Here is a 22,381-nt window from a genome sequence, read left to right on the forward strand (position 1 = left end):
AAGCCTTCAAAAATGTCAGGCATTCACACCTGCCGGGCAGGATGCTTTCAAACATGTTTCCAAGGACCACTGAGCAAATGGCATGGGAAGTGATGCCTTCCTCCGGAGTAATTTTTTCACGAAGCCAGCAAGTGAAATACAGTCAGGCACATGCCCTGCTTCTTGTGATATTTGCAGAGGGAATCTCCAGGGAAGCCGGCTAATGGGACACTGGGATGAACACCTTTGGAGTACAGGCCGTGCTACACCCTCCTTGGGATTCTGAGAAACTCAAAATTAAACCCATCCGTCCACGGGCACAGAAAACGTCAGAGGCGATACCAGGATCCAGGTCTCCTACGTCTGGGTCAGTTCTTCAATTTTAACCATGAGAATGAATCAGACACTCTGCTAACCAGAGTGTGTCCCGGCAAAAGCCATTTCATCCTTTTCTACTTCACTAACAGTCCTCTATAGCCTACACATTACAGGTTTCGGGGAACTTTTTCCTCTTTTCTACTGGATCATAAACTCCTTGTAATTAAGGATTTCGCCTTACTATGATTTACTTCTTCCATGTTGCCTAGTAGATGACGATAAATGTCTGTTGGTTTTGACAAAAAACAAAAAAAAAAACAGTGGATTATTACTTAGAAAGCAGTGGGCTTTTCCCTTCTCTTGATTGTTGGTGTGACAGTTGAGAGCATTTGGTATTGGACCTCCAAGAAATGACTTGAGTTTAAGAGAAGAAAAAAAGCAACTCACAAGCCTGAGGACTTAAATATCCTGAAGGGTCATCATTTGCCAAAAAAGAACTGGCTTCAGGTCGTGCTGCTTCCTCGCATCCAGAGACTGCTGCACACGTCAGATTTCATCCACATCAACACGCCATGATCACTTCCTGAGAGCGGATCGGACATGTTCTATATTTACCCCTTGCCTCTAAAGAGCCCAGGCCAAAAGGTGACGGTCACCCGTCACCTGCTGCCCAGGGAGAGGGACAGATTTTCCAGCCTCCAGCCCTGCACAGATAGCCTCCCCGGGCGACTCGGGCTCTGGGTTCCGACCCCCGGTTTCCACTTGCCTGCCTCCTGCCCGCACCAGTTGAGTGCCCCCTGCAGCTACTACAAGACTCACTTTCCTTTATTCCATTCCTCACTCCCAAGTTGAAAATCGTTGGCTGCCTGACTTAGGGAAGAAGGCTCAGTACACCTGATGCATTTTTTTAATGCTTTGTGACACCCTGCGGTCTAGGACAGGGTCTCACCACGGCTCTACAAAGCACACCGTATGTATTCAGCCCTGTCCCCGGCTTCTCTTGATAGAAACCCAGCCCCTAAACCGAGGGAAACTCTATCTGTCTTCCATGGCGCCGCTCAAGTCGCTGTTCCTCTCCGGCCTTCCTGGATCCCTACGGCGCCTGAGTTGTCCTTCCCTCTGCCCCTCCTGCAACACAGATGATGCCCCAAACCATCCGGCATTTGGGGACGCGCCATCCTGTGTCGCTGCTGTTGCCTCTTGAATGCCAACCTCATTTCCTCCGAGGAATTAGAAATTCCCTGTGCACAGAACCCACGTCTTCTCCTCTTTCTGTCTCAGCTCCCCTCCCTACCCCATCTAGACACTGATGAGGCCCCCAAAGGAGGCTCAGGCACTCATTCCAAAGGAACAACGGGAATACACCGTCATCTTTCCCAAGCTGTTTTCCAGGCAGCCCCAGCCATGGCGTCTCTCCAATGTACATTCTGTGTTTAATATCCCTTTAGGCTTTGCAAAGAGGAAAGCTGAGTCACTGGCTTTTCACTTTCAGTGCATTGTCAGAAGCTCCAGTTTCATCATTCCACTTCCTCGGATGCTGGGGCCACCTTACGAGAAACTAGCTTAGGTAGAGACGTTACCTTGACAACCAGAAAGCTTTCCATAACCTCCCACCCGTTGTACACTGAACCTGATACCTAGGGATGGGCACAAGATAAAATTCTTTTAGTTACAACCAGCCATAACCCCACAGTTAGTTCATGCCAGTTACATCCTTTAATTTTACCACAAAGGAATCTATATAGAAAGGTGCTTTTGAAGTTATAATTTATATGTAGTATATGTATATGTATTATGTATGTGGCTACAATTATGTCTCTAGTTGGTCTGTGCAAAGTTGACCTCAACGTGACAACTGTATCTTTAGCAAACCGAAAAGCCAGGGGTGACTGTTTGCTGGATTCCATCAATATAACAGGCTAATGTGACAGCTGAGTACTTTCAAGTGTTTCTATTCATTATTATTTTTTTAAAAAATACTTGTGTATATTAAAATTAGATATGATCTGTTTTGAACTTTGATTTAAAATGTGCAACAGTGCAGTGAAATCATGTACTGCAAGGATGCAAACAATACAGGGTTTTTGTTCAGCATAGCTCTGTTCCAGAAAAAGTTTTCAGGTCACTTTTCCTGATATGAAACACAAAGGATAATCATTTCTGCATAAGTAATTTTAAATCTGTTCTGCTATTTGCAAAAGCCAAATTAAGTACCAAGTGGTCCCTCTTTACCCTCCAGCTTCCTGAGTTAAATTCCACTGCACGGCACATAATGTCTGGGCCATTAGTGTGTATCCCTAGCTTCTGACTTAAGAGCCAGCTCTCCTTAACCAACTCTAGTTAGGGTAGACTGAGGAAACTCTTTAAGTGTTCTTGGAAAATGTGTCAGAATATTCAGTGGTTGCCTTCACACCTTCTAGAAATTACCATGTAAGCCTAACTCATTCGATCATGGACCACAATGGAAACAGCAGTACTTCTCAGATAGCTGAGAACCTGAACAATCTTTACCCAACAGGGGAAAGTTTGAAAGGTTTTCTTAAAATATTTCCTATAAGGGAAAGCACAAAAATCCCATTTAAAAATCTTAGCTTTTTCTTTTTTGACTGTCATTTCTCCAGTTAATTCCAATCTAGCCCCAGACCACAGAACAAAGAGTTTGACTTCAATTTATATTATATATTATCAATTTCCCTTTGCTTTGAGACATTTTTATGGCAGATTTTCTCCCTTTCAAATCTTCTAAGCTCACTATTGAACTTCCCAGTTAATTGCCTGACCTACAATTCTGCTCATCCTCCAGCCTATGTTTTTTGTTTGTTTGTTTGTTTGTTTGCGGTACGCGGGCCTCTAACTGTTGTGGCCTCTCCCGTTGCGGAGCACAGGCTCCAGACGCACAGGCTCAGCGGCCACGGCTCACGGGCCCAGCCGCTCCGCGGCATGTGGGATCTTCCCAGACCGGGGCACGAACCCGTGTCCCCTGCATCGGCAGGCGGACTCCCAACCACTGTGCCACCAGGGAAGCCCCAGCCTATGTTTTGAACCTGACTTCTCTCTGTTTAATCTCTACCCTTCTAGTTGCAGCATTTAGTAACTCAGCCTTCTCCATGTATGCAGCAGGGTCTATGTTTTTCATACCTTTCCCTAACCCATGAGTTCCTTAAACCCTCCTAGAGATAAGACTAGATGAATGAATCAAAGAATCTTCTGTAAAACATCTCTACCTCTATTCTTTGAGAACACCTGACTAGGAGACAAAAATTATAATTTTTTATACCATTTTCTAATTGTTCCTAACACCTGGGCAATTCAGCCCACTATCCAGCCAGTCTGGTGAAGGAAATATCTGGTGGGTTATTCTTCAGTGTCAGGTGGGCAAACCCCCCGAGCATGCCCTGATACCTGTGGGAGGTGGCTTTAAGGGTCCACACGGCTTTTGGCCCAGGGTAAAGAACCTACCCACGAAGCCTCTTTCATTTGAAACCACTAGAGTCCTTCTGACTCACAGGCTTTGGCCTGGAAACAAGGGCTCCGCATCTGAAGAGCAGCCATGCCCTTTCTCCGTCCTTGGCCCATTTCCTGCCGTGGAATGGCTGGCCCTCAACCTGGCTCACTGCCCTCTCTGGGTCAGCCCTCCATCTCGACCGTAAAACCACATCTGATGGCTTCGAGCCTCTGGACAGGAAGCACAGGATGTGCCTCTGGAAGGCACGCTTTAAAGGGTAGTTTAGCCAGATCGTTTGCTGAGATCTGATTCTTGACACGCTCAAAGAATGGACCACCGAGGCGACTGAATGAGAAATCTCAGAAGAGAAGGGAAAGCAGTGCAAACACACAGCAGGTCCTTCTGAAACTGACCTGATGTTGCTACCTTGCCCTAGGAGGAATGCAGCAGGGTGCTATTATTTCTTTGTAATGTTTCCTATACCCTAAATAGACCCAAGATTCCCACATTGAAATTCCCACAGTCTCCCTAGAACCAAGGTAAAAATGTACATATCAAACATTAGTCACAATGGAAAACTTCATGCCTCCGGAAAAGAGAATGAGTTTATAAAACATCTTCATTGTTATGGCAGTTTCCCAGTTAAAATTTAATACTGGTGAGTTAATGACTAAGTACCGTTAATGAATAATGGAATAAATGAAGTGGATTTTGTTACTTGAGTGAGGTAACCGCACTGTCTCAAAATAGCTCTTAGCTATACTAAAAAATGGCATTTCCTTATCAGTAAATTATTTTTATGTAATAATATCCACATGGAGTTAACGAACATCCTTAAAGGTGATATTTTATTCAGGTCAGGGGTCTGAATACAGGCTAACAGAGAATAATGTTGGTTTCTACGTTAACTCGTTTTTTGTGTGTCACATTATTGTAACGTTTAACTGAATTATTAAAAGGATATTCTAAGCTTGTTTCTGAAGCTGATCACAGTAATCTATCTTTGGATGAGGATGAGATGCCCCATGACCTACACACAGGACATTACACATACTGGAAAAGACATCATTCAAAGAACCTTCTCGGGGACTTGCCCTGGTGGTCCAGTGGTTAAGAATCCACCTTCCAGTGCAGGGGACGTACGTTCGATCCCTGGTGGGGGAATTAAGATCCCACATGCTGTGGGGCAACTAAGCCCGCGGGCCACAACTACTGAGCCCGCACGCTCTGAAGCCTGCGAGCCACAACAGAGAGAAGCCCGCAGGCTGCAACGAAGATCCTGCGTGCCGCAACTAAGACACGGCACAGCCAAATAAATAAATTTTTCAAAAATGAAAATTAAAAAAAGTGACAAATTACAAAAAGAATCCTCTCTCCAACTTCGAAGGAAGGACCCTCATCAGGCATTCTTTAAGTAACACATACACACTAAAACTGAAGCGAATTGACTCTTTTTTTTCTTGAAATCTATGTTAACTTTTAAATGAATCAGGAATACCATTTTAATAATAGGAACTAACTAACAGAGGGGATAATATAAATTACTTAAGTTACTTAAATACACTTTACTTCACATTTCCTTCAATTTTCTTATTTGCAAAATGGGAAGAATACCTATTTCATAGGTTGTTATGAAACTCCGAGCACAAGGTATGCATTTGCTACCATTCCTATCACCATCACTACTACAGAATTCCGGCTAACCTAAAAACAGCAACACCAGTGCCCGCCGACTGGTTAACCAGCCCAAGGTCACCTGAGTGTCCTTGGCTGGTGGAGAAGGTCTGGACAGCCATGTGGGTGCGGGGAGAGGCTTCTCCCTGAGCTCAGGAAGCAGTTCAATCCTCCTAATGTTAAGCTCATGACAGCCTCTGACTCTAATTATGCGGCAATTAGTGAGAATTAAAAATAATTTGCATTTTCTGAATAAATACCCATTTATGGGGAAATGGTGAGGACCCAGAGTCTGCTGGCTGAGCAAGAAGAGGAAGTGAGTTGTGTGACGAAAAATCTGCCTCCGATCTGGAAATAAAAAATACACCCTCCCAGAGGGAGAACAGCACTCAGTGGGCGTGATCCTTTCACCTGTACTATACAGGCCACACCCTGAGGGCAGCACTTCCCACAAAGAACGCTGGGACCTTGAGTCCTTTGAATTCGGATCAAAAACCATCACTGTTGAAGCCGTCACAGTGAGAAACCCCCAGGGGTACACAGGTCACAGTCACTGTGATGCTTCTCTGGCAGCAGCAAAGCTGTACAAGCAGGGACCAGCCACGTAGCTGGCAGGATCCAGGCAAAATGAAGTGAGGGGCCCTTGGCAGAATCACAGATAAATAACAAATAATAAATTGACTGAGAATTTTAAGACAGCGAGAACAGAGCCTTGAACCAAGTGAGGGGCCCTTCCCAGCACAGGGCCGGGGACCGCTCAGCTGCCTGATCTGCAGACAGGGTCTCCCCTCGGCGGCCGGTGGGTGGCGGCCCCGGCCCGGCGGAGCGATGTCGTGTGAACCGTCACTCACCACTGTCACGGCATCGTTCAGCAGGGACTCCCCAAAGACCAGGATGTAGAGCTGCTCGTTGACGTGGATATTCTCGAAGACAGCGAGCACGGCCACGGGGTCCACAGCCGAGATTAGGCTCCCGAAGAGCAGATTCTGGAGCAAAGTGATGTCACTCAGGCCGAAGGCTTCGATCTGGCAGATCCCAAACAGAGACACCCCGATGCCAATGGAATTCCAAAGCGTCCCGACCACGGCGTACCAGAAGATGGTGCCGATGTTCTCAAAGAACGGGCGGGTGGGCATGAAATAGCCCGCGTCCAGCACGATGGGGGGGAGGAGGTACAGGAAAAACACATCCGTCTTCATGGCCGGGGGGGATTTCTCATCCACTCCGAAAATAATCCCACCCAGCAGAAGTCCAACCATGATGAGAAGGCAGCTCTCAGGCACTATGGTGGGTAATTTGTGATACAGATGGAAGCCTGTGAAAGAAAAAATAAATAAAGACGAAATTTGGGTTACGTGAGAATTACGGAAAAGGCAAACTGGTTCTCTCGGACAGAACCAATAGGTCCTGTTTCAAACTCTCCCAAGGTCAACGTAATTGGCTATACACGGGCTTTAGATATTACGATGCAAAAGTCAGACGATCCCCTTAACACTATTCACAAAGCACATTCAGGTACACATTTCAATTTAAATCAGAAGTGGAATACTATAGGAACACGATACCTAAACAGCACAGCTTTCATCTAAATGCCTATTTTCTTAAAGAAGACAACGCAATTTTACATTTGAAGCAACCTTGTGACTCCCAACACATTTTCAGATGTCCCAAACCATTTCATCCTCATAAAAACCCTAAGGAGTAAGGCAAGGAGGCATTTTCACCCCTTTTTTTATTTAAGTGGAAACTGAGGCTCAAAAAGATACGGGGTCGTGCCAACGTGGCCACATCACAGGCCAGGTTCTGGATCACCGCTGTCTCCTCTGGTATTGAGAAGAGTGTGTAACTTGCTGGATATCAATATTTCTAATTTCAGATTCCTTCATTTGGAACGCTGAATACGTTTAATTTTCAGATGTCTGCTCCTTCGGAGGCAACCAAATCAACATCAAAGGTCCATCAGATAACTACCGAAAAGTGGGGCATATAAACACACCATGATCTCCAATGTCATAGAGTTTCTAATCAAGGCAGGAACAGATGTGTTTACGACTTACTCTAGTATAAGGCATCATATGGTAAAGCCCCAGTCAATCACTAAGGGAACAGAGAAGAGGAAATCTGCTGAGAATGGCATGCATGAGGCAGCATCTTGCATTAATCACATAGAGAAGGCAGGAAGAGGCTCCTAAGAAGTGAAGGAATGGAAGAAAACACCTTTTCCTAATTCATGGTGGAGCCCAGTGTGGCTTTAATGCAGACACCATGTTAGGGGACGGCCCGTAGCAGGGGAACGGGAGGGAAATGCGGGCGGTACCAGCATGTGGGCAACACAGGAAGCAACTTCACACACGGAGGTCACTTGGCAGGGCTTACGTGAGGCCAGCCCTTATTGGCAAGGCAACAGCGGGCCATCCTGAAGGCATTTCATACCTTTTAGAATTAAAGCAGCAAATGGAAATTATCTGAATTATAGGAAGACGGTATTAAAATGACAGAGTAAGTCCTTAGAAACTTACAATCACCGCAGGTTTAACAAGTAAACCCTTAGAAGCCTACAAACCATACTGAAGTCATAGCATGAAATATGTGTGGCCCCCCAAAATGTAACAATTTGAAGAAATTTTAAATTTCTTTAAGAATTAATTTCTAAGTAATGAAGCGAACATCTTTATATTGGGTATTCAACTCATCCCTCTAGCTTGGATTATTTTCTTACTCATGTTACAGCAGACTCCAATCATCATTGGGGAATAAACGCATTCAGCTGATGCAGCCACGCCAGACCCCTGACCCTCTGGCCTGTTGACCTCTCTGTGTTAAACAAAGAAGTTAAAAAAATATGCCCACAGGGCTTCCCTGGTGGCGCAGTGGTTGAGAGTCCGCCTGCCGATGCAGGGGACGCGGGTTCGTGCCCCGGTCCGGGAAGATCCCACATGCCGTGGAGCGGCTGGGCCCGTGAGCCATGGCCGCTGAGCCTGCGCGTCCGGAGCCTGTGCTTCGCAACGAGAGAGGCCACAACAGTGAGAGGCCCGCGTACCGCAAAAAAAAAAATATGTCCACTGAAAAGCACATCTTTGCAACCCCTCCGCAGGCTGATTCCTGCTTCTATACCAACTTACCCTGTAAGATAAGGATGTCCTGGTACAGCCTCCCCGGCCCCCTGGGGTCCAGTGCAATCTGTTCCTTCGTGGAATGCAGAGCACAAAGGGCCAATCTGAGGGCACGCTGTGTGCCCTGGGCCATAACAGCTGCCCCCTGGCTTGGAATCCAGCTCCCCGCCTCCCTGCGTGTGGCCTCGGAGGCGTTCCCACCAGGCCCAGGCCAGGTGTGCTCAGCTGTGAAATGGGGACACACACACCTTTCCCATAAAGAGTGGTAACAGTAACTAACCACTGGCCTGCAATGTCACGTATGCCCGGACATTTTGTTTTCTGTCTCTCTTCTACTTGATAAAGCAAGAGAAAACGGTTCTCAAGAAATGCCCAGAAGCAAGGAACAGGATCTCTGCAGACCAACTGGAAACTGGAAAAAGCCTGCTTTGGTGGGCTCCTGCTTCCTCTTCTGCCTTTTTCTTTCCTGTTCTGCCACCCAGCCTTGGTACCCTGTGCTCTCACACGGGGGTGCCGTCCTTCACTGTGTTGAAAGGAGATCCTTACTCCTAAGAACGGAGCGTGGGAGACCAGGTAGGTGGGAGAAAGGAAGAAACCCTGCCTGCTTAAATGCATCACGGGGAGGGACCAACGGCCGCCGTGCTTGCCACGTGACTGATACTGACCAGGATCCCAGGTGAGCGGGAAACCAGGATGGAGGGCTAAAGGAGGCCTGGAGGAAGGGGAGGGAGCAGGGAAAATCCCGTGGTCGCCAAAATCAGAGAAGAACGGCAACAGGCCAAGCGCACTTGTTTAAGAAAACAGGTGTTTATATTTAGAAAAGGCTGTTCGCCTTTCTTTTCCGAATGCTTAGGCCATTCGGCACCGCTCTGCGTGACCCTTGCTTGAAATAGGACAGCAGTTACTGAATCTGCCCAGTTGTTCCACAGGCAAGAAGGGATGAGATGAAGCGTAGTCACAAGAGATCTGAGTCCGGTGCTTTCTGGGGAACATAATCAGAGACGCTGAATTTTATAACCCTCCCTCCTGGCAAAAACGGTTCCGTGCGGAAGTGTCTATTCTTGCACCAACCGCAGGAGTCAAACCTCCTAGCAAAGCAGTTAGGCAAAACAAAACAAAATAAAGGCTTCTTAAATTTCACTGTTCACAGAATAAAACAAATAAATCAGCATTTACACATGTGCATATATTTATGGCTCCCCTGGCCACAGCCAAGTATTTCTTGAAGAGAAAATGAACTTGGATAGACCAGGGTCATTATCCTACCTAATAGTATTGACAAATACATCAGTTATCGGGAGAAAACTTTTTGATGATTTTTACAGGGCTGAACATGAGCTACTGAAGGTACAATCTACTATTTAGTCCAGGGGTCAGTTAACTTCTTTTCTGTAAAGGGCCTGATAGTAAATGCTTTCAGCTTGCAGGCCATACTTCGCTATTATAGTACAAAAGTAGCCAGAGTTAATATCTAAATGCATCGGTGTGGGTGTATTCCAATCAAAGTTTATTTATGGGCATTGAAACTAGAGTACGATTTTATATGTCACCAAATATCATTCTTGTTTTGATTTTGTTTAACCATTTAAAAATGTCAAAGCCATTCTTGACCCACAGACCATACAGAACCATGCTGGGGGCCCTCTCTGGCCCCTGGGCTGTGGTTTACTACCCTGGTTCAGTTTGGACCTTGTATTTCCTGCTAACTTCTATTTAGACTGTCTGGGGCATTGTACTTGTGTCATTCACTTTTTATTTCTGGAACATAAAGGTCTGTGAGGATAGATGCTTTAAAATTTATTTTATTTTAATTGCAACAGAAATTCACTTCGTGGGAAAGGGAACAGAATTAGGATCTCACACCAAATACATAGTCGAGTGGCTCTATCTTCATTTCTCTTTGCATATAAGTGTTGGAATGAACTGAACTTAAAAACTAAAGATCTAGGTATAACTGAGTGCAATGCAATTAATTCACTATAGTTTCTCATTACACATAAAATAATCCATGTGTTAAATTCTGGAAAGAAAGCAAAGTGAACAATAACACAGGAAGCTTCCAGACAGTAGGATCTATAAAAGAGCAACAATGTAAAAATCTGCATCAGAGAAAACCACCCCTCCACCACCAACAACAACAACAACAAAATACAAAATGTTTCCCAAAAAATACAGTTCTGATTAACCAGCAGCACGACAGCAAGGGCAATGGAAACCTGCAGAGGTAAGAAGAGAGAAACACCTTCAGTTGAGAAACTCCTCACTGGAGGTGAATACAGACACACATGTTCTAACTCATGCTCCATGTTTTAAGAGAGCCTAAAAAAATAATGATATTTATTAGATCCACAAATGTTTGCCAAGCCCGTGTTAAGTAGGGAACAAGTACCCCTGGGGACAAGGTCAGTGAGGGCAGCCATTGTGGCTGTGAGACCCAGAACTAGCTTCCCCGGCTGGTGCTTCTTGAAGCAACTCTGGGAAACTGTGGATTTAAATTAAAGAATATTCAGAAAGTTATGCCTATTTGGTTGGAGAACAAAAGGTAAATATTTATGGAATACATTAAACTTGTTTTTAAGAGAAATAAGCAAGTGTGTTCAAGTCTAAAAATGCTGACTTTATGTATCCCAATTCACATAGTAATCAAATATACAGAGGCCACAACAGTGAGAGGCCCACGTACTGCAAAAAAAAAAAAAAAAATTGAATTGCAACATGCAATTGACAGAGGCAGAGAGAAAATAGTAAGAAATACCACTCTGATCAGATACATAAAAACAAACTATCACTGCATGATAACTCTAGTCAACAAAGACCAAGTAAGAAAATTTAACTCTAAAAATAAGTAGAATCAAATTGAGTAAATAAACAATACAAGCAACTAATAAAAAGCTAAGCAAATAAATACATAAAAAGAATAGAAGTCAGTAAATAGAGCAGAATTAACTGCTCTATGTCAGTAACATTAACCTGTGAATATGGATTTCTCACAACACTTAGTCACATGCTGGGATTGAAACATACATCTAATTTCTCTCCATCAAAAAGTAGCACAACTGTGAAGATAGAGGTCTTAAAAATGCTCCACTTATTAGATCTGCAAAGGACTTATAATAATAGATTAATTGAAAAATATGAAATTATAAAGGAAACATGAAAATTTTGTTGGGATTATCCCAAAGCAGAACTTAGATGGTATTTAATTTTTCCAAATGACTTGACCACTTACAAAAAAGAGAAAACCAATACGTGTTTAGTCTTTCCATGAAGAACCTGAGAAGGAACAAGCAGAGTTAAACCCTTAAGAGGGTATTTGTTGAGTACCTTCCCTGTATAAGACTCTGAGGGGCCCAAAGATGGATCACAAATGGGCCATGTCTTCAGTGAGCTTATATTGGCACATAAGATAAGACTGTAAGTAATTATAGTACAAAATAGAAAGTGATACATGCTATAAAAGAAGAGGTATAATAAGTACCAGGGAAGTAAGGAGAGGAGGGAAATTAATTCAGATGAGGAAATTCAAGAAGGAACTGGAACAGGTGGCATTGAGATAGCTGGATGTGGATATTTCCATTCGGAGGGGATGAAGCACAAGGAAGACAGCAGGAAAGGCTGGGCATCCTGAGCACAGGGTGGCAGGGCTGGCCTGAACATGAAGCGTATAGGGCAGGTCAACGGAGAGGGGCCATCAAACAGGCAGCAGCCACACTGTAGAAGGCCTGGAGAGCTGATCCTTCAAAACCCGCCTTTGTTCTGTGGGCAAGGGGAGGGGGAGCCAGTGAGGGTGTCTCAAACCATCCTTGTCTTCCACACATGGAGCAGACAAGCTCTTCCCAAGAAACCAGAGACCAGACTTTGGAAATGAGAGGGTCAAGGCCGTCCAGTTAGAGTTTTAAACCAGATGTATGTGATTAACCATCGGTAGAAATAAATAAAAAGTTGATGCAAACATGCGACTGAAAAGTGTAAGAACAGCCCAAACTCCAAAGGGATCTATACATGATCTCATAAAGTCCTGTCTGTAAGGAGCGCCACTCAGCACAAGGAGGGGTTAATGACAGAATCCTACTATCTAGCAATGAAAAAAAGAAAAAACCAGTTACATATAACAAAAGAAAAAACTACATTGCAGCATTATATATGACAGGGAAAAAGCAAGCAATAAAAAGTATCCAACTCATTCAATCTTTTTTTTCATACAATAGACATTTATGGAGACCCCACTATGCGCTGGGTACCATATCAAAGCACTAGGGATGTAGTGGTGAATAAAAGGAAGTTTTTTTCACTGGAAGGCTTCAGTGATGGGCAATAAAATATATAAATCAAACAATAAATACACAGTTGACAGGTGCTGATGAACACTACAAAGAAAGGCAGAGAAGGGTGAGAGTATCCAGGAGGGCAGGACGGGGTAGAATCTGACATCAGTGTGGGAAGGGAAAGCCTCTTTGATGGATGACATCTGAACAAAATCCTACATGAAGTGAGGGTGTGGGACATGGTGGAGGAACTTTCTAAAACAGAGAGGAACAAGGGCCCTGAGTTGGGAGCACCCTGAGCGAGGTGGCTACTGCGGCTGGAGCACGGGAAGTAAGGAGAACATGGTAGGAAATGATGAAAGAGAGGCAGCAAAATGCTAGAGCGTGCCAAGCCTGTCACCACGGGAAAGACTCTGGACATTCTCTGAGACCAACAGGGGGCCACCAAAGGTTTCTGAACAGACGAGTGTCACGATCAGATTCACGGTTTTACAGGGTCATTCTGGCTGCTGCGGAAGAAGAGAAGCAGGAAGACTAGTCAAGAATCTTCCAGCAACATGGGAAAGAGATGATGGTGGCTTTCATGAACGTGGTGGGGAGAGTGAGGAGAGGTTGGATGCTGGATATATTTTGAGAGTTGCTCCAACAGAATGTGTTGCTGGCCTGGATGAGGGATGTGAGTGTGATACTGTGATATAATAATAAAAAAAAAAAGCTATTTTGTTCTTCATCCCCAGCTCCTGGACAGAGCTCCTAAAACCTTGCTAACTCCCTCAGTGATAATGGTGCTAAGAGCCTCTTTTGTTCTACTATTTGGTCTTTGCCTTCAAGTCTCAACACAGAGTTCTTAACTTCCTTGGAATTTTCTGGGTGATAGGAGCATCTTTTGCTGTAATCTTGGTAGGCTCCTGGATACGTTACCAGAAGGACCAACTATGAGTAGAAGCTTGGAATGTTCCGCTCCACCCCTCCCCCACCACTGGCGGTGGCCTTACTAATCGATCTGGCCCATGTGATGGAGCCTCAATAAAAGCCCCTCAACTACGGGGTTCAGAGAGCTCCTGGGTTGATGAACAAATCTACCCACTGGGAAGATGGTACATGCCAACTGCACAGGGACAGAAGCTCCTGAACTCAAGACCCTTCCAGACCTTACTCCATGTATCTCTCTATCTAGCTGTTCATCCGTATCCTTTCTTATACAATAACCCAGTCAACATAACGGTTTCCCTGAGTTCTGTGAGCTGTGCTAGCAACTTATTGAGCCCATGGAAGGCATCGTGAGAACCCCAGTTTATAGTCAGCCAGTAAGGAGCACAGGTGACCACCTGGGACTCACAGATGGCAGCAGCAATGGGGGCGGTGTTGTGAGACTGAGCCCGGGATGAGTGGGATCTGATGCCAAGTCCAGGGGGATAATATCAGAACTGAACTGAACTGCAGGACACCCAGCTACAGTCCACAGAGGATGAGAACTACGTGGTGTGGAAAACCCACACACGTTTTGGTGCCCAGAAGCCTTCTGTGAGTGAAGAGAGAAAAACAGGGAGTGTGTTTTCTTTCGTTGAGACAGCTGCATCAAAGGTGAATCCAAGGCTTTCGGCTCAAACATCTGGGTACAGAGCGGGGTTATTTACTGAGATGAGAACAGGGAGAGAGGAGATTTCAGGGGAGAAAAATTGAGATTGCAAATGCCAATCAGAATCTCCTTGGAAGACACCCAAGGGAGCTTAACAAGTTGACAGCAAGATCTAGCTAGAAGAAATGGCAGACGATTTCTATAGAACATCATAGATGAGCAATGAGCTGCTACTTCTTTTTTTTAAAAAAAAACGTTGTAAATGCTCTTTATTAGTTTTCAACTTTCAGTATCAGCTTAGAGATGAAAGACGTTAACTATGGTTACAGGCCAGAATGTAAATCTTACCAACCTTGAAAATATAAAAATAAAGGTATATCTGGTCAAAACTGGATGGAAGAGAGAAAGTTCTTAATATACTCATTTTTGAAAATGGGAACTGAGAGATATCGGCTAAAACTGATACAGCAACAAAAAACTCGTCAGGAAATTAAAAGCACTTACCTCTGAAAAGCAGGTCTAGGCTTAAGGAACTGGCGGAACTGTTATTTGTTATAAGCTCTTTAGGATAACTTAAAAATTTTTTTAATACCATACATATACTACTTTCATTAAAAACAATAAAAAACAATACTCAATGTTATTTTAATTGAATAACACCCCACTGTCAAAAATACTGCCCTGTGTTCTTATTAAGCCCATAATGGACAACGGGGTGAAACAGCAAGTCCAAATAATGTCAAACAGTGGTACAACAATGGGGAAAGAAAGCGTAATTTAATCAGAGGTATCAGAGGTCATAAATAAAGAGAAATCACACACACACATAAATACACACACCCGTACACACACGTTTCTTTTTTGCTTCTACAGCTGTAGAAAATTCCATATAGATCAAAGACTTTAAAATTTTAAAAATCTATGAAAACAAGAAAAATCCTATGCTGCAATCATCTCACTTACAAAGAAGTGATATATTATAATCAGTGGCCAAAAAGTAAAGAATTTTAAGATAAAAGCCAGGTATGCCTGAATTCACCTTTGTAAAGTCTGCCAAAAAAAAAGTAAGAAAATGAAGATTAAAAAAACAAAAATCCAACTGTTGCTTCTGGGAAGATGGAGTATGTATTCTTCTCTATTCCTCCCACTTAGGACCCTTAAAAAGCCTAGGTATCATGTACAAAACAAGCACAAGGAGACTCTGAAAGATGGAGAGACGAAGGAGGACGGCTAGGGACCTCGAGATCTGAAGAACAATACAGCAGGGAGTTCCCTGTGCTTCCTTTTTGCCTCCAATATCCCAGACTTGGAGCTGAAGAAGCCAGCGACCTGGAAATGCCCATGGGTGCTGAGAACAAGAGCCCCAACAAAGCCCACTCCATCCAGACAACGGACCAGGAAAGAGGCAGCCTCACAACACGTAATACTTCTCGATAATAACTGCTCTATTCCAGCCAAACCCACAGAGCAAAGACCGAGCAGAGATTCTAGATCCCACCCTTCCTAGACTGTAAGGAACACCCCAGCCTCCCTACTAGGGTGTGTCAGAAAGGAAAAAGTAGGGCGGTGGGACTTTTTCCACCACCGGGTAGAAATGAGCACCCCCTCCCCCACAGTGCCTGTGAACACTACGTGGGGGACCTGGAATTTGCATTGATGAGGTACCCCACATCCTCCTCACTGAGGTGGACCAGAGGTGGCCTGGTGGCAAGTCAGGACATCCTCTTCCACCGGATGGTAATGAGGACACCACTCCCCTGGCTGTCAGTGGAGGCCACCAGGAGAGCAGCAAGGAGGCACTCCTACCCCATCTCAGCCAAGGTGTCAGTGCAGACCTAGTAAGGACCAGGGACGGCCATCGCCATATAGCAGTAACGAGCAGACCCTCGGTGGGCAAGGGAGACAAAGTGGAGAACTTGAAAATCTATCCCACTGTAAGTAATGATATGGCAGCTCTTCCCACCACCCCCCCAGAGTGGTATCATAAGAAGTCACCTAAAACAGAAGGTATAAATAAGACCCATGGTCTCATAACATAATACCCCAAATGTCCATGTTCCAATAGAAAACCACTCATCCTACCAGGAATCAAGAAGATGTCAAACTGAATGATAAAAACACAATAGATATCACCATCATGATGACAGAGATGTTAGATTTATCTAACAGAAATTTTAACACTGCCATGATAAAAATGTTTCATGAGCAATTACCAGCATACTTGAAACAAATAAAAAAATAGGAAGCCTGAGCAAAGAAATTTAAAACCTGAGTAAAGAAACAGAAGCTACAAAGAAAAACCCTATGGAAGTTTTAGGACTGAAGAATACAACAACTGAAATTAAAAATTCAATTGTAGGGCTTCCCTGGTGGCGCGGTGGTTAAGAATCCACCGGCCAATGCAGGGAACACGGGTTCAAGCCCTGGTCCGGAAAGATCCCACGTGCCATGGAGCAACTAAGCCCATGCACCACAACTACTGAGCTGGTTCTCTAGAGCCTGCAAGTCACAACTACTGAGCCCGCACATCACAACTACTGAAGCCCGTGCGCCTAGAGCCCGTGCTCTGTGACAAGAGAAGCCACCACAATGAGAAGCCCATGCACCACAATGAAGAGTAGCCCCTGCTCACTGCAACTAGAGAAAGCCTGTGCACAGCAATGAAGATCCAACACAGCCAAAAATAAATAAATAAATTTATTTTTTAAAAAATTCAATTGTATTGGCTCAACAGCAGAATATTAGTAAACTGGAAGTATGAATTAGTAAACAGGAAAGAATTACTAAATTAGAAGACAGAATGGTAGAAATTAACCAATCTGAATGACAGAGACAAAACAGGCTTAGAACGTGAGGGACCTGTAAAATTATAGTGAAAGATCTAACATTCATGTCATCAGAGTCCCAGAAAGAGAAAAGAAAGAGGGTGGGGCTGGAAAAGTACTCAAGAAATAATGGCTCAAAACTTCCAAAATTTTGCAAAAAATATAAACCTACAGAATGAAGAATATGAATGAGCCCCAAAAAGGATAAGTGCAAAGAAATCCACATCAAGACGAGCTATACTCAAACTTTTGAAAATACAGAAAAAGAAAAAAATCTTGATAGCAGATAGAGAAAGGACACCTTATCTATAGACGAGAAAATAGAATTTTAGCAGATTTCTCTTCGACAATCATGGGGGCTATAAGGAAGTGGCACAACATTGTTCACACGCAGGAAAAAAAAGAACTGCCAACCCAGAATTCTATACCCAGCAAAAACAGCCTTCAGTAATGAAGAAGAAATCAAAACATTCTCATTTGAAGGAAAACTAAGAAAATTTGTTGCCAGCAGACCTGCCCCAAAATAATGGCTAAAGGAAATTCTCAGTATGGAAAGCAATGGAATCTTGGAACAGGAGGAATTAAGAAAAAAAGTAAAAATACAAGAAATTCAATACATTTTCTTTCTTCCCTTGAATTTTCTAAATTAAGCTTGGCCACTGAAGCCAAAATTACAACGCTGTTTGATGTGGTTCTCAATGTACATAGAGAAAATGTTTTTAAGACGACCATATTATAAGTGGGAGAAGGTAAAAAAACATAAAGGGAGGAAAGGTTTCTTTACTTCACTCATACTGGTAAATGACCACATGAGTAAACTGCCATTAGTTACATATATATATATATATATATATATATGTAACTAGCACATGAGGGTATATATATATATATATACACACACACACATACATATACACATACTGATGATGTAATACTTGGAGGAAACAATAAAAACTGCTATACAAAGAGATACCCTCAAAAACACTACTGATAAATGAAAATGGAGTTCTGAAAAGTGTTCAAGTAACCCACAGGAAAGGAAAACAGAGAAATGAAAAACAGGGAGAAAACAGAAAACAAAAGAAAAAGTGGCAGATTTAAACCCGAACACCGCAAACACACCAATAGTTACAAAAAATGTAAAGTGTCTAAATGCATCAATTAAAAGACAGCTGTTAGTAGAATGGATTACAAAGCATGACCCAACTATATGTTGTCTAAAAAAATGTCACCTCTATACAATGATATAGGCAGGTTGAAAATTAAAGAATGGAAAAAGTCACATCATTAAAATATTAATCAAAAGAAAGTGTGATTGGCTATATTAATATCCAATAAAGTAAGCTTCAGAGCAAAGAAAATTACCAGAGACAGGGAGGGACCTTAAATAATTATAAAAGGGCAAATCCACCAAGAAAATATGGCAAGCCCAAATGTGTATGTGCCAAATAACAGAACTATAAAGTATATGAAAAAAAACCTGATAGAATTGAAAGGAGAAATAGGCAAATACATAATTACAGTTAAAAACTTCAACACCTCCTCTCTCAATAATTGGTAAAATAAATAAGTAGATCAGCAACGAACAGGATCTAATTCTACAGAAGACTCCAACCAACAACAGCAGAATACACATTCTTTCCAAGAAGCCACAGATTATATACCAAGATAGAACATTTCCTCGGCCATAAAAAAAAATCTCAACAAAGTTCAAAGAACTGAAATCATACAGAGTACATTCTCTGATCTCAACGGAGTCAAACTGGAAATCAGTTCACATACAGAAAACAGGAAAATCTCTCAACTTCTAGATAATCTATGGGTCTTCACACCCACTAGGATGGCTGTAATCAAAAAGACAGATAATAACGAATGTTTTTGTGGATGTGGAGAAATCGGAACCCTCATGGGCTGGTGAGAATATGAAGCGTGCAGCCATTTTGGAAAACAGTCTGGCAGCTCCTCAAAAAGTTAAAGACTTATCACTTGACCTAGGAAATTCACTATTAGGTATATATCCCAAAGAAATGAAAACCTGGCCACATAAAAACCTGTACACAGACATCCATTGCAGCATTATTCCTAATAGCCAAAAGGCGAAAACAACCCAAACGCCCATCAACTGACAAATGGATAAAAAAAATGTGGTAAAACCGTACAATGGAAGCTGATTTGGCCATAAAAAGGCTGGCATACTGTCACATGCTACCTCAAGGATGAACCCTGAAAATGTGCTAAGTGAAAGACAGAGTCACAACAAAACCACATACTGTATGATTCCATTTATAGGACATGTCCAGAATAGGCAAATCTACAGAGACAAGGTAGGTTAGGGACTTCCTAGGGCTGGGGCAGGATGGGGGAATGGCCCAGGCATAGCTAAAATATATGGAATTTCTTTTGGGAGTGGTGAAAATATTCTAAATTTGATTGTAGTGATGGTTGCACGTCTGTGAATATACTGAAGACCATCAGGTTGTACATTTTAAATGGGTGAAATACATGCTATGTAAATTACATCTCAATCATACTATTCAAAAAAATCCATGGGTCAAAGAGGAAGTCTCAAGGGAAATCAAAAAATTGAACCGGATGAAAATGAAAACGCAACATAGCAAAAGGTGGGACACAGCTAAAATAGCACTGAGAGAGAAATGGATAGCACTAATGCATTCATTAGACAAGAGGAAAAGTCTCACATCAATAATCTAATCTTCCACTTCAGGAACCTAGAAAAAGAAGAGCAAAACAAACCCAAAAGAATCCGAAAGAAGGAAACTAAAGATAAGAGCAGATATCAGTGAAATCGAAAACAGAAAAATAGAAAAAAAAGAAATCAGTGGCATAAAAAGCTGGATCTTCTCAAAGGGTGATAAAATCGACAAACCTCCAGAAAGACTACCAAGATAAGAGAAGACAAAAATTGTCAACATTGGGAATTTAAAAGGGTACCACTACAGAGCGGGCGGACATCAAAAGGATGGCAAAGGAATACTATGGACAACTCTACACACGCATATGACACCTTAGATGAAATGGACCAATTCCCTACAAAACACAAACAACCACAACTCACCCAAAATGAAGATCAGTTGAACAGCCCTGTAAAATAAATTGAATTTGTAACTTAAAACTATCAAAAGAAAAAAAAATCTCCTGGCTCAGATGGTTTCACTAGTGAATTCTACAAAACAACACCAATTCTACAGGATCTCTTCCAAAAAACAGAGGAGGAAAGATTTCCCAATTCATCTTATGAAGCTAGTACTACCCTGATATCAAAACCAAAGACAGGACAAAAAGGAAAGCCAGAGACCAATATCCTTTCTGAGTATTGCAAACACTGTATTTTATTTATTTTTTTAAATTATTATTATTTTTTTTTGCGGTACGCAGGCCTCTCACTGTTGTGGCCTCTCCCGTTGCGGAGCACAGGCTCCAGACGCGCAGGCTCAGCGGCCACGGCTCACGGGCCCAGCCACTCCGCGGCATGTGGGATCTTCCCGGACCGGGGCACGAACCCATGTCCCCTGCATCGGCAGGCAGACTCTCCACCACTGCACCAGCAGGGAAGCCCCGCAAACATTGTATTTTAAAATAAGAAATACGTTTTTGGTCTTTGACCCTCAGTTCCTGGCACAGAGTTCCTAAAACCCTTGGTATTTCCTAAGTGTCTTTTGTTATGTTAATGAGGTCACTTTGGGAAAGTCCCTGGGGCCCCTTATCTTGTCTGCCCCATGGGGGAGGGGCTCCTTAAGGAAACAAAGTTTCACCTGAGAAATGAAGAGGAATAGGAATTGTCCAAGCCAAGAGGGGTGGAAGGGTCTCCCACGGCAGCAGGAACAGCACATGCAAAACTCTCTGGAGTGGACATGACTGTGGTCCATAGGAGGTGCTGCCAGAAACCCAAGAGAGAGGGTGAGAATGACCAGTCCTGGCCTTGTCGTCCACAGCCTGGATTTACCCCCGAACTAGTGGGAAGTAGTAACACCCGACATGGTCAAGGATATGAAGAAACAGGTACACTTTTCCATCAAGACATTGACAAAGTGTTTTGAGAGGACAGTGTTGGCCCACGGGGCTCTCTGCCCTCGGTCACACTGTGCCACAGTCTTGAGAAGAGGTTTCTTGCACTAGAGCACTTGACCCTGCCTTTGATCTGGCTCTTTTCCGGGGATCTTACTCCACATCTACGGAGAGACACACAGGGAAAAGGGATGAGCTGCATGTGTTCTCTGTGGAGGTTCCAGTTCCTGAAAGCTAAAAACTGTGTGCCTCACCCTTTATCATAGTCCCTCGCTTTCCTACTTCCAACTTTTCTAGCTGTCTTCTTTAATCTCTAAGTTTGTTCTTTTGTTTCCCAATGGAATGCATAGCCAACTGGTTTATATCAGATTACACTAAAGGTTTATGCTTTTATCACTGCTCGCAATTTGCACCTTTTTTTTTTTTTTTTTTTTTTTTGCGTCCCAGCAGCCGTGGCTCACGGGCCCAGCTGCTCCACGGCATGTGGGAATCCTCCCAGACCGGGGCACGAACCCGTGTCCCCTGCACTGGCAGGCGGACCCCCAACCACTGCGCCACCAGGGGAGCCCGCAATTTGCACCTTTGTCTCAATTTTGATAAGGCTGTAAGAACTACACTATAAAAGTAAAATATTCACTTTAACCAAACACAAAGGAACAAATATTGCATGATTCTACTTCTATCAAATACCTAAAGCAGTCAAATTCACGGAGATAGAAAGTAGAGTAGAGGTTACCTGGGATTGGCAGGAGGGGTGTGGGGACTTACTGTTTAATGGGCAGAGTTTCTGCTTGAGCAGATGCAAAAGTTCTGGAAATTGATAGTGGTGATGGTTGCACAACACTGTGAATGTACTTAATATTGCTGAATTGCACACTTAAAATGGTCAGTTTTATGTTATATATATTTTACTGCCATGGAAAAAAATCTTCACTTTCATTTTTCACTTTCCTACTCATTTTTATTAAATAATTATGGCAACGTAAAATGAAATATTGACAGAACTGCATAAGCACTGCTACACAAATAAGCATGAAGAGATGATGTTGCTAAAATTGATGTCTGCTGATAGGCACTGTCGCCATGCATATCACCCCAAATATTAACTGGTCAGCTGATCCCCAGCCTCTGAACTGGGCCTTTGAAAGGCAACTCTA

At 43.2% G+C, this 22,381-nt stretch overlaps 1 protein-coding gene across 1 annotated transcript in view; it reads right to left on the bottom strand.

Annotated features, from left to right (window-relative positions):
* SLC9A2 (solute carrier family 9 member A2) overlaps nucleotides 1-22,381 on the bottom strand; it is an 87,099-nt gene that overhangs the window by 46,407 nt on the left and 18,311 nt on the right. The window contains exon 2 of the mRNA XM_067704049.1: nucleotides 6,268-6,731. Within this exon, the coding sequence (XP_067560150.1) occupies nucleotides 6,268-6,731 (464 nt within the window). The remainder of the gene's footprint in view (nucleotides 1-6,267; nucleotides 6,732-22,381) is intronic.

This window comes from Pseudorca crassidens, chromosome 14, assembly GCF_039906515.1.
Source record: "Pseudorca crassidens isolate mPseCra1 chromosome 14, mPseCra1.hap1, whole genome shotgun sequence".
Lineage (NCBI taxonomy): Eukaryota > Metazoa > Chordata > Mammalia > Artiodactyla > Delphinidae > Pseudorca > Pseudorca crassidens.